Source organism: Muscardinus avellanarius (assembly GCF_963383645.1).
Source record: "Muscardinus avellanarius genome assembly, chromosome: 12".
Classification (NCBI taxonomy): domain Eukaryota; kingdom Metazoa; phylum Chordata; class Mammalia; order Rodentia; family Gliridae; genus Muscardinus; species Muscardinus avellanarius.
This window is the reverse complement of record NC_137798.1, coordinates 105,097,032-105,109,667: the sequence shown is the minus strand read 5'-3', so window position 1 is coordinate 105,109,667 and position 12,636 is coordinate 105,097,032. Positions and strand designations below refer to the sequence as shown.

At 46.5% G+C, this 12,636-nt stretch overlaps 1 protein-coding gene across 1 annotated transcript in view; it reads left to right on the top strand.

The window, feature by feature from the left end:
* Window positions 1–807: 807 nt before the first annotated feature.
* The window catches only part of MOK (MOK protein kinase), a gene marked incomplete at its 3' end in the record, with an annotated part of 21,313 nt that continues 9,484 nt past the window's right edge, over window positions 808–12,636 (top strand). The window contains exons 1-4 of the mRNA XM_080706800.1: window positions 808–917; window positions 4,335–4,424; window positions 7,320–7,390; window positions 12,390–12,468. Coding sequence (XP_080562926.1) covers window positions 850–917; window positions 4,335–4,424; window positions 7,320–7,390; window positions 12,390–12,468 — 308 coding nt within the window. The 5' untranslated portion in view covers window positions 808–849. The remainder of the gene's footprint in view (window positions 918–4,334; window positions 4,425–7,319; window positions 7,391–12,389; window positions 12,469–12,636) is intronic.

The following is a 12,636-nucleotide window of genomic DNA, read 5'->3' as shown; positions in this document are numbered from 1 at the left end:
CTGTGGGTGGAACCCAGAGGCTTTCTACCTCCGGGCTATACTCCCAGACCTATTTTATATTTTATTTTGAGACAGGGTCTTCACTAAGTTGCTGAGAGCCTCATTAAGTAGCTGAGGCTGGTCTTAAACCTGTGATCCTGCTGTCTCAGCCTCCCAAGTACTGAGATTACAGTCACGTACCACCATGCTCCGCTTTCTTGTCTAGTCGTAGGCCTGAACAGACCAGTGGGCATCGGGACTGTCCTAGGGGTTTCCATAGGCACTGTCTCTTTCTGTCCCTCATAGTCATGCGTGTTTCATACGCCAGGCTTGCTCTGCTGGAAGAGCCACCGGAGACGAGTGGCCCTGCGTCTCCGACGTCCATCCCCGGGCGGGAGGCCACACATGGTTGTGATGGTCTGGAGCCAGCCTGGGTGTTGGCAGTCACTTTGAGCTTGGGTACTTAATAATTTTTAAAAACTTTGCAGTTGACCTATTTTTTTTTCAAAGCAAGTCTGCTTAATTTGTTTATGATGAAATAAAACTGGAATTTATCGTGTAAAATTCCTCCTTCTCTTTTTTTTCCTTTTGTTGCGGGTCTGGGGATGGAACCCAGGGCCTTTCTACCTCCAACCTACACCCCCAGCCCTATTTTTTATTATTATTTTCAAACAGGGTCTCACTGAGTTGCAAAGGGCCTCACTAAGTAGCTGAGGGTGGCTGCGAACCTGCATGATCTCCTGTCTCAGCCTCCCGAGTGCTGGGATGACAAGTGTGCCCACCACGCCCGGCTGCACTTTAACATTTCTTGTTTTTACCTTAGACTATAAACCAATTGGCAAAATAGGAGAGGGAACGTTTTCTGAAGTTATGAAGATGCAGAGCCTGAGAGATGGGAGCTACTACGCGTGCAAGCAGATGAAGCAGCGCTTCGAGAGGTAGGCGGCGGGCAGCGGCGCCCACCTGCACAGGGGTCCACGGGGCTGCCGGCCGAGGCGCCGCTAGTGCCCTGCTTGTCATACTGGGCTGTTCTCTTGTCCACGTTTACTGTAGTGTCAGTGATTCACAGCTACCAAAGTTAGGTTGTAAAAACCTGCCTCACTCTAAACAGTGGTACGAATGCTGGGTTTTATTAATCAGCCCTTAGGCTAAGTGTATTAGGGCTCCTTGCAATGTAATCACTTGTGAATTGATTAACATATTAATATATTGAAAATTAGTTTCCCTGCAGGGATGGAGAAATCTGTTTCCTGGGGATCTGCTGCCCTTGTGGGGAGGGGCCTATAGTTCTAGACTGTTCTCAGTGGAGGCTGCGTGGCTTTTTCTTTCTGAGCAGACTTTTTTTGTTTTTGTTTTTGTGGTACTGGGGCTTGAACCCAGCTACTGGGGCATTCTACCTCTGAGCTTTACCCTCAGCTCTATTATTTATTTATTTATTTATTTATTTATTTATTTATTTTTGCCATCCTGGGGATGGAACCCAGGGGCATTCTACCTCCAAGCTACACTCCAGCCCTATTTTCTTTTCTTTTTTCTTTCTTTTTCTTTCTTTTCTATTTTTATTTTTCTTTTTTTGTGGTACTGGGGGTGGAACCCAGGGGCTTTCTACCTCCAGGCTATACTCCCAGACCTATTTTCTATTTTATTTGGAAACAGGGTCTCACTAAAGTAGCTGAGGCTGGCTTTGAACCTGTGTGATCCTCCTGTCTCAGCGGATTATAAGCCTGCGCCACCATGCCCAGCCCTATTTTCTATTTTTTATTTTGAAACAGGGTCTCACTGAGTTGCCAAGGGCCTCACTAAGTAGCTGAGGCTGGCCGTGAACCGCGATCCTCCTGTCTCAGCCTCCCAAGCGCTGGGATGACAAGCGTGGCCACCATGCACAGCTTCTATTTTTTATTCTCTATTTTGAAACAGTGTCTCACTAAATTGCAAAAGGCCTCGCAGAACCCCAGTCCTCCTATCTCAGCCTCCCAAAGGCTGCAGTTACAAGCAGTGAGCCACTATACCCGGCTATTTATTTATTTACTTAACTTATTTTTGTGGTAGTGGTGGTGGAACCCAGGGCCTTCTCCCTCCAGGCTATGCTCCCAGACCTATTTTTTCCCCATTTTGTTTGAAAACAGGGTCTCACTAATTGCTGAGAGCCTCACTAAATAGCTGAGGCTGGCTTCGAACCTGCATGATCTCCTGTCTCAGCCTCACAAGTACTGGGATTACAAGCGTGCCCACCACACCTGGCATATTTTTAACCTTTGAAACAGGGTCTTGCTAGGTTGCTAAAGTCTCACTACATTGTTGAGACTGTTGAACTTGTGGTCTTCCTGTCTCAGCCTCCTAAGTTTTGTAATTACAGGCATGTACCGCCACCCCCGGCTCAGAGCAGCCTCCTAAAGCTTGGGCTTTGTTTACCTGTCATTGTAGGTGTGGTAGGTCACCCTAACCTGTCAAAACATGAATGCCATTAAGGAACTATCAGAGAAAGAGGTGACACAGGCTTCATTTTAAAAACAAAACTTTCCGATAAGAAGCACAAACCCCAGCAATCTCCCTTCTCCCTCTCCTCCAACCCTCTCCCTCCCTTGTGGTACTGGAGGTGAAACCCAGCTACACCCCCAGCACTTTTTTTTTTTTTTTTTTTTTTTTTTGCGGGTTTGGGGATGGAACCACCCAGGGGCATTTGACCTCTGAGCTATACCCTCTGCCCTACTTTTTATTCATTCATTTATTTATTTATTTATTTATTTATTTATTTATTTATTTATTTTTGGTGGTACTGGGGTTCCTGGAAGCCCCCTTCTACCTTTGGGCTCCACTCCCGGACCTATTTTATATTTTTATTTGGAAACAGGGTCTCTTAAGCAAGGCTGGCTTAAAACCAGTGCATTTCTCCTGTCTCCGCCTCCCAAGCACGGGGATTACAAGCATGCACCACCACGCCCAGCATTATTTTTTGTTTTGAAACGTTCTTGTTAGGTTGTTGAAGTTGGCCTCAAACCTGCAATCCTTCTATCTAAGCCTCCCAAGTACTGGGATCGCAAGTATGCACCACCACACCCCGCTGAAGCCCCAGCTTTCTTAAATATCAAAGGAACTAATGCTTCAAAATACCCAAAGCAGTCTTTTGAAAAAATACATAATTATTTCCCCATATTGATAAGAACCTTCGGAAGAGTTTCAGGGTATAATCCTTGATTTCAGACTCTTGGTATTGGTTAGAAACAGATTTTAGGAGCCAGGCATGGTGGCACACACTTGAAATCCTAATACTTGGAAGCTGATACAAGAAGATTGTGGGTTCAGCTACTTAGTGAGGCCCTCTGCAATTAGTGAGACCCTGTTTCCAAATAAAATATAAAATAGGTCTGAGAGTATACCCCGGAGGTAGGAAAGCCCCTGGGTTGCATCCCCAGGACCACCAAAAAAAAAAAAAAGTAAGTAAAGCTGGGCATGGTGGCGCACGTACAGCCTCAGCTACTTAGTGAGGCCCTTTGCAGTGAGACCCTATTTCAGAAAAAAGAATAAAAGCTGGGTGTGCTGAGCACGCTTGTAATCCCAGCATTTGGGAGGCTGAGACAGAAGGATCTCAGTTCATGGACAGCCTCAGCTATTTAGTGAGGCCCTTGGCAACCTAAGGAGACCCTGTTTCAAAACAAAAAATAAGGCCGGGCGTGGTGGCGCACACTTGTAATCCCCTCGCTTGGGAGGTGGAGACAGGAGAATCGCGCTGGTTCGAAGCCAGCCTCTCTGGTTTAAGAGACCTTGTTTTCAAATAAAAATATAAAAAGTAGGTCTGGGAGTGTAGCCCGGCGGTAGAAGGGCTTCCAGGAACCCCAGTACCACCAAAAAATAAATAAATAAAAATAAAATTTAAAAAGCGCTGGCGATGTAGCTCCGAGGCAAATGTCCCTGGCTTCAGACTTTGTCAGAGATGAGATGGAGGCTGGTCTGTTCCTGGAACTTTGAAACACATATTTTCAGGCAGTGTATACTTTACTTGGCTCCCATACACTAATGAACACTTTAATTATTAACCTTAATTACTAATGCACCTTGCCAACAAATTGAATCAGTGCCTCCCATGTCCAGTCTATGTTTATGAATATGTGAAAGAATCGTTCAAGATATGAGATGGGAAAGTGTTATTGTAGGTCCAGCTTGTAAGGCTGTGTAATAAGACAGTGCAGAAATATGTCTCACTCCAGTTTCCTTTGTGAAAGATAGAACCCGGTCAACTTGCTTAAGTATTGGTGAGTTTTAAACTCTGAAGCATGGAGAGAGAATGTGATGTAATAACGCTAGTGTTAAAGGTGACCTAGCTGTGAATTAGTCATCTGTGTTTTCCTACGCAATAGTATTGAGCAAGTGAACAACCTCCGAGAAGTCCAAGCACTGCGGCGCCTGCACCCGCACCCGAACATCCTCACGCTGCACGAAGTGGTTTTGTAAGTAGACTGGGGACTTGAAAGATTATCTAAAGTCCATGAAAATGGCTACAGCTCTTTTTAAGAGAACCGTGGTAGGCATTTTATTTTATTTATTTGTGTTGTTGTACTGGGAATTGAACCCAGAGGCAGTCTACCTCTGAGCTACAACCCCTGCCCTATTTTATTTTTTATTTTGAAACAGAATCTCAGTCATGGAGGGCCTCGGGAAGTTGCTGAGGCTGGCCTTGAACATGGGATCTTTCTGTCTCAGCCTCCCAAGTATTAGGATTTTATTTATTTATTGTGGCACTGAGAATCCAACCCAGGGATATTCTACCTCCTAGCTACACCCCAACTTTTAATGGGGGGTACTGGGGATGGCACCCCAACCCTATTTTTTATTCTTTGTGTGTGTGTGTGTGTGTGTGTGTGTGTATGTGTGTGTGTGTGTGTGTGGTACTGGGGACGGAACTCAGGGGCATTCTACCTCAGAGCTAACTCCTAGCCCTAATTTTTTGTGTTTTTTGGTCTTTTTTATTTTTGAAACAGGGCCTCACTGAATTGTGAAGGGCATTGCTAAGTAGCTGAGGCTGTCTAAGAACCGTGATCTTCCAGACTCAGCCTCCCGAATGCTGGGATTACAATCGTGTGTCACCATGCCCGGCTCTTATTTTTATTTTGAAACAGGGTCTCACTGAGTTGTAAAAAGGCCTGTCTGTAAACCCGGATCCTCCTGCCTCAGCCTCCCAAATGTTGGGATTATAGGCATGGGCCACCACACCCGGCCCACCACCTTTATTTTGAAACAAGGTCTTGCTATGTTGCAGAGGGCCTCACAAGTTGCTGAGGTTGGCTTCGAACCTGCGATCCTCCAAATATTTGCTCTGAGCTCAGAGAGTAGCAGTTGTCCTTTCATCCTAGGTCACGTTTCTCTCTGTGCATCTGATTCCTACGTAGACGCCTTCATGTAGGCGACCCTGTATCTCAAAAGCACACTGCACACGAGCCTCAGTGGTGCAGTTGGGCCTCCGGGACCAGGGGCGGGCTGGGCCCAGAGAGCCCTGTTGTGTAATTTCAGGACTGAATGTCTACTTTGTCCCTCCCGCCTGCCTCTCTGCAGCCTCCTGTGGTCTCTGTTAAACAACTGATATCATTTCAGTGCAATCTTCATTTCTGGTCTAATGATACAAGAATTTCTCTAAGATTTCTCTACCAATCAGAAAGACCCAGCACGAGAGCCAGGTGTGGTGGGGCACGCTTGTGATCCCAGCATTCAGGAGGCTGGGACAGGAGGATCATGGTTCACAGCCAGCCTCAGCTACCTAGGAAGGCCCTTTGCAACTCAGTGAGACCCTGTTTTAAAATAACGAATAAAAAATAGGGGTTGGGAGTGTAGCTCGGAGGTAGAATGCTGCTGGGTTTAATCCCCAGACCCGCAAAAAAAAAAAATAAATAAATAAATGTGCAGCCACAGAGCATGAATTAAGTTTATTTTCCTTTTATTGTTTTGTTTAGCCAGTTCCCTAGTCTGTGTGTGTGTGTGTGTGTGTGTGTGTGTGTGTGTGTGTATGGTACTGGGGATTAAACCCAGCAGCATTCTACCTCGGAGTTACGCCCCCCCAATCATTTTTACTTTTGTTTTGAAACAGGGTCTCACTACATCGCAAGCATCTCACTGCTTGCTGAGGCTGTCCTCAAATTGCGGTCCCCCATCGCAGCCTCGCAAGCACTGGTATTACAGGCATGCGCCTCCGCAGCGGGCTCTCCCAGCCTCTTCTTCTTTCTGCTGGTAGTTAATCTTATATTTTCAAGACATACTCTCTCTTGTTTTATTTATTTATTTATTTATTGGTACTGGTGATTGAGCCCCGGAGCATTCTACCCCAGCCCTATTTTATTTTTCATTGGAAACAAGGTCTCACTAAATTGCTGAGGCTGACTCTGAACCCATGATTCTCCTGTTTCAGCCTCCCAAGCACTGGGATTATAAGTACATGCCACCATGCCTGGCTTCTCTCTTTTTATTTTTAATTAATTAATTAATTAATTTTGCAGTACTGGGGATGGAAACCAGGGGCATTTTACCTCCAAGCTACACCTCCGGCCCTATTTTTTTATTCTTTATTTTGAAACAGGGTCTCATTGAGTTGTGGAGGGCCTCACAAAGTAGCTGAGGCTGTCCCCAGACCGCGATCCTCCTGTCTCAGCCTCCCAAGTATTGGGATTAGAAGTATGCGCCACAATGTCCAGCTTCTCTTTTTATTTTTTACTATTTATTTATTTATTATTTATTTATTTATTTACTCAGTACTAGGGATAGAACCCAGGGGCATTCTACCTCTGAGCTACACCCCCAGCTGTATTTTTTATTCTTTATTTTGAAACAGGGTCTCAATGAATTGCAAAGAGCCTAAGTATTAGCTGAGGCTTTTTATTTTTTAAAGAAGCGTTTAGAATTTTCTTTAAATGATGTTTTTACTATTACTTTAATTAACTACATCTGAAATACTGGTTTAAAATAAAAACCTCAAGCCAGGCATGGTGGCACATGCTTGTAATCCCCGCACTTGGGAGGCTGAGACAGGAGGATCGCACAGGTTCGAAGCCAGCCTCAGCTACTGAGTGAGGCTCTCAGCAACTTAGTGAGACCCTGTTTCCAAATAAAATATAAAATAGGTCTGGGAGTATAGCCCGGAGGTAGAAAGCCCCTGGGTTCCACCCCCAGTACCACACAAAAATAAAATAAAATAACTAAATAAAATAAAAATTCTACTATATCGGTAATTACTCTGGGTCTTTGGTGTGGAAGTGCCTTATGTTTACCAGAAATGTTTGTAAAGAAATTAAGTATTAGATTATGTTTTCTGATTAAGACACACACACACAAATTTAAAAACCTGCTTTCTTCTTCAGTGACAGAAAATCTGGTTCTCTCGCACTAATTTGTGAACTTATGGACATGAATATTTATGAACTAATACGAGGTACGTAGACTCTCCTGCTCTCCTGACGCGTGTGCTTGGCCGTGGCCGCCGTGCACGGCTACCTCGCTCCTGGGAGGCGCTTGAGCTGGGCCTCCTGCCGCCCTGTCACCTGGATGAGGTGGCGCTCAGACCTTGTCACATGGTCCTCGGACTCTGAGATCCCTTTTCCGGGTCCTTGTGGCCCGACACGCTGTACTTCCTCGTGTCCAGGGCATGCACATGGCCTTTCTCCTGAACAATAAAGCACTGTTTAGAAAACTGTGTTCGCCTCAGGTGACCACCCAGGGCATACAAGGGGCCAGGCGGCCAGGGGCCAGGTGGGGCACATGCAGCAAGTGTCCCTGGGGGTCTGGCCTCGGGTGGTGTTGGAGGTCAGGACACGTGAGCCTGGTGGGACCACGCCACACCTGGGCCAGCTGGAACCCGCCCCGCACCCCCTGTCATATGATGGCTTCTGATGACTTGGGGTTGAATTCTAGGGGAAGCATCATAGATGACTTAAAATCCACATCCCAGGCGTGGTGGTGCACGCGTGTAATCCCAGTACTTGGGAGGCTGAGACAGGAGGATCGCGGGTTCACAGCCCGCCTCAGCAATTTGTGAGGCCCTCTGCAACTTAGTGAGACCCTGTTTCCAAAATAAAGAATAAAATAAAGAATTCCCCCAGGTTCAATCCCTAGTACCACCAAAAAAAAAAAAAATTGGACCTCTAGTTGGTTGAATCCATACATGTGGAACTCACAAGGTGTGAACTGTAATTTCCTATTTAATTTTAAGTATGAATGTGATTATAAATTATTAACAAAATAAATAATATGAGCCGGCAAATTTTTTTTTTTTTTTTTTAATTTGGAAACAGGGTCTCTTAAGCCAGCGAGGCTGGCTTTGAATCTGTGGGATCCTCCTGTCTCCGCCTCTCAAGTGCGGGATTACAAGTGTGCGCCAACCATGCCCGGCAAGCCAGCAATTTTTTTTACGTCCATAAAAGTTTATGTATTGCCTGGCATGGTGTCTCATGCTTGTAATCCCAGCACTTGGGAAACTGAGACAGGAGGACTGTGGATTCTCAACCAGCCTCAGCTACTTAGTGAGGCCCTTTAAACTCAGTGAGGCCTCGTTTCAAAGTAAAAAGTTGCTAGGCATGGTGGCGCACACTTGTAATCCCAGCATTTGAGAGACCGAGACAGGAGAATCGTGGTTCGAGGACAGCCTCAGCTACTTAGGCCTTCTGCAACTTAGTGAGACCCTGTTTCCAAATGAAGACTAAAAAATAGTGCTGGAGTGTAGCATGGAGGTAGAACGCCCCTGGGTTCCATCCCCAGCACTGCAAAAACTAAAGAAATAAAAAGTGGAAAAGGGCCGCGGGCCAAGCTGGGAAGCAGAATGCCCCTGGGTTCCATCTCCAGTCCCACAAAACCAAAGAAAGAAAAGATCCCTTGCTGGGTATGAGGATCCCTTGCTGGGTATGAGGATCCCTTGCTGGGTATGAGGATCCCTTGCTGGGTATGCTGGGTTCACGCTGAGTCGCAGGTGTGCGGGCCTGGCTGGGAAGGGAGCCCGGAAACCGCGCAGGGAGGGGGCGCTGAGGGGCTTTGGGAGCACAGGGGAGGGGCCCGCGGGATGCAGGAGCCTCACCAGGCGGAGCTGAGGCGGGTGGGGGTCCGCAGCGCCTGCCCCAGGCCGCGGGGGCACGTGGCGGGGCGCGGGAGCCAGGGAGAACGGCAGTGTGGCTTCCTTTCACCGTTTCTAGGTATTAACACAATTCTAGAGTTCCTCAAGCGCGGGAAAGCTAACAGGGTCTTAACTGGAATTCTTTTTAATTCAAGGCAACTGATAATCAGTTATGTGACAGAATAAGAAGCTTATGGTATTACATGAAAAAGTTAATTGTGCTTGGATGTCTTCCGGTGAAGTCACTCCATTATATGCATGTCATAAGCACTCTTGTGTGTGTATGCAGAGAAAACAGAATGAATGAGCCCGCGGCGTGGTGGGCACGCTTGACATCCCCGCGCTTGGGAGGCTGAAGCAGGAGGATCGCGCAGGTTCGAAGCCAGCCTCAGCTGGCTTAAGAGACCCTGTTTCCAAATAAAGTATAAAATAGGTCTGGGAGTGTAGCCTGGAGGAAGAAAAGCCCCTGGGTTCCACCCCCAGTACCACCAAAAAATAAATAAATAAACAAAATAAAGAATAAAATTAGGGCTGGGGTGTCACTCAGAGGTAGGCCCCTGGGTTCCACCCCTAGTACTGCAAGAAAAAAAATGGAGGGATCAGGTGGGGCTGGGTGGCTGTAGCCGCTTGGCTGATTTGAAACTCTACTTACGTATGCATCATGGAGTATGCATGCAGTGTTTCTGTGTGTCTGTGGTCTGTATTATGTGTCAGTGCGTGTGCATGTAGTATGGAGTATGTGTATGTGCATGTAGGGTGTGTGTGTGTCTGTGTGTAGTGTTGAGGACGGAACCCAGGGCCATTCTCCCTGAGCTGTTCCCCAGCCCTTTAGGTTGTATGTGTCGCGTTACTGGGGATTAAACCCAGAGACTTTTTCCTCCAAGCTACACCCCTAGCCGTAGTTTTTATTTTGTAACAGGGTCTTTTTTCTTTCTTCTGGTACTGGAGATTGAACCTGGGGCATTCTACCTTCAAGCTACACCCCCAGCCCTGAAACTTTTTATCCTGAAACTTGAAACGGTCTCACTAAACTGCTGAGGCTGGCCGCGAACCTGTGATCCTACGGATCCTCCTGTCTCCCAAGAGGATCTACGGATCCTCAGCCTCCCAAGTACTGGGATTATACTCCCAGCTGGTTCTTTGAAATGGAAATCTCCAGAGCCAGGCATGTCCAGCCTGGACACCCAGTGAGCCTGTCTCAAAATCAAAAGTAAAATGGAGTTCTCCATCTAGACGGGAAGCTTAGGAAGACTGCGGGTTTTCAAGAGACTCCTCTCGTTTTCAATACCAATACAGTTTGAAGCTGGGTGTGGTGAACACATCTATAATTCCAGTCCTTGGGAGGCTGAGACAGGAGGATTACAGGTTCAAGGCCAGCCTCAGCAACTTAGTGAGACCCTGTTTCAAAATAAAAAATAAAGCCAGGCATGGTGGCACATGCCTGTAATCCCAGTACTTAGGAGGCTGAGACAGGAGGATTGCATGTTCAAAGCCAGCCTCAGCAATCTAGTAAGACCTTGTTTCCAAATGAGAAATTAAAAAATCAGGCTGGGGGTGTAGCTTGGAAGTAATTTGCCTCTGAGTTCAATCCCCAGTACCTAAAAATAAATAAATAAATGAAATCAGGCTGGGGGTGTAGCTTGGAGGTACACCACCCCTGAGACCAATCCCCAGGGTCACAAAAATACAAGTCAATTTGAAGGGAAGTGCCCTGGATGGATCATCAGACCATGTTACTCCATGATGACGCTCAGGGCTGTTCTTACTGAAATCGTGACTTTACATGGAATCGTGCCAGTGGTAGAGTGTGTGTGTGTGTGTGTGTGTGTGTGTGTGTGTGTGTGTGTGTGTGTTATAGGAGATTAAACCCAGGGGCATTCTACCTCCAAGCTATGCCCCAGCCCTATTTTTTTTTTTTTTTTGGTGGTACTGAGGGTGGAACCAGAGGCTTTCTACCTCCGGGCTATACTCCCAGACCTATTTTATATTTTATTTGGAAACAGGGCCTCACTAAGTAGCCTAGGCTGGCTTCGAACCTGTGCGATCCTCCTGTCTCAGCCCAGCCCTATTTTTTATTTATTTTGAAACCGGGTCTCACTGAGTTGCAGAGGGCCTCACTAAGTAGCTGAGGCTGGCTGTGAACCGCGATCCTCCTGTCTCAGCCTCCCACAGGCTGGGATCACAAGCGTGCCCGCCACGCCTAGTTCTTTTATTTTTTGTTCTTTTTGGGGTTTTTTTGTTTTTGTTTTTGTTTGTGGTTTTTTTTTTGTACTGGGGATGGAACCCAGGGGCATTCTACCTTCGCACTATTTTTATATACCCACTATTTTTTATACCCCCAGCCCTATTTTTATTCTTTATTTTAGAAACAGGGTCTCACTGAGTTATAAAGGGCCTCACTATAAGTAGCTGAGATTGTCCACGAACCATGCTCCTCCTGTCTCCGCCTCCCGAATGCTGGCATTCCAGGGATTCAACCGTGTGCCAACATGCCCGGCTGTTCTTTAATTTTGAAACAGGATCTCACTGGGTTTCAAAGGGCTCACTAACTAGCTGAGGCTGGCTGCAAACCCAGATCCTCCGGTCTCAGCCTCCTGAATGCTGGGATTACAAGCATGTGACACCATGCCTGGCTAATTTTTTATTCTTTATTTTAAAACAGGGTCTCACTGAGAGTTGCAAAGGGCCCCACTAAGTAGCTGAGGCTGTCCTCAAACTGTGATCCTCCTGTCTCAGCCTCCCGAGTGCTAGGATTACAAGCGTGCACCACCACGCCCTGCTTATTTTTTACTTTGAAACAGGGCTCTCACGAGGTTGATGAGAGGTTCACTGCTTGCTGAGGCTGTCCTCAGACCTGCGATCCTCCTGTCTCGCCTCCCTGGTACTGGGATTGTAGCCGTGCACCACCGTGCTCAGCTCGGTGGATAGGATTTTAAATGCTAGTCTGAAGGTATACTACAAATTCAGATGAAAACTTCAGAGTGTTTTTCTCAAAGGAAGTTAGATTTTCACATATCATTAAATAAGATTAGATTTTATATATGTAACATTTATTTATTTATTTAGTGGTACTGGGGGGTGGAACCAGGGGCTTTTCTACCTCCGGGCTATACTCCCAGACCCATTTTATATTTTTTTGGAAACAGGGTCACTAAGTCACTGAGAGCCTCACTAAGTAGCTGAGTCTGGCTTTGAACCTGTGAGATCCTCCTGTCTCAGCCACCCAAGCACGGGGATTACAAGCGTGCGCCACCACACCCGGCTGCATACATATATTTAAAAGGTGTGTATACCATTGGTGATTGTTTGCCTATTTTTTATTGCACAGGGAGGAGATACCCACTATCAGAAAAAAAGATCACGCACTATATGTATCAGTTGTGTAAGTCCTTGGACCACATGCACAGGTATGCACGCTCGCCAATCTGCATCTCAGACGAATAACACACTAAAAATACAGTTCAGTTTCAAAAATAAAATGAAGCCGGGCGTGGTGGGCACGCTTGTCATCCCAGCATCCAGGAGGCTGAGACAGGAAGATCACGGTTCGTGGCCAGCCTCAGCTACTTAGTGAG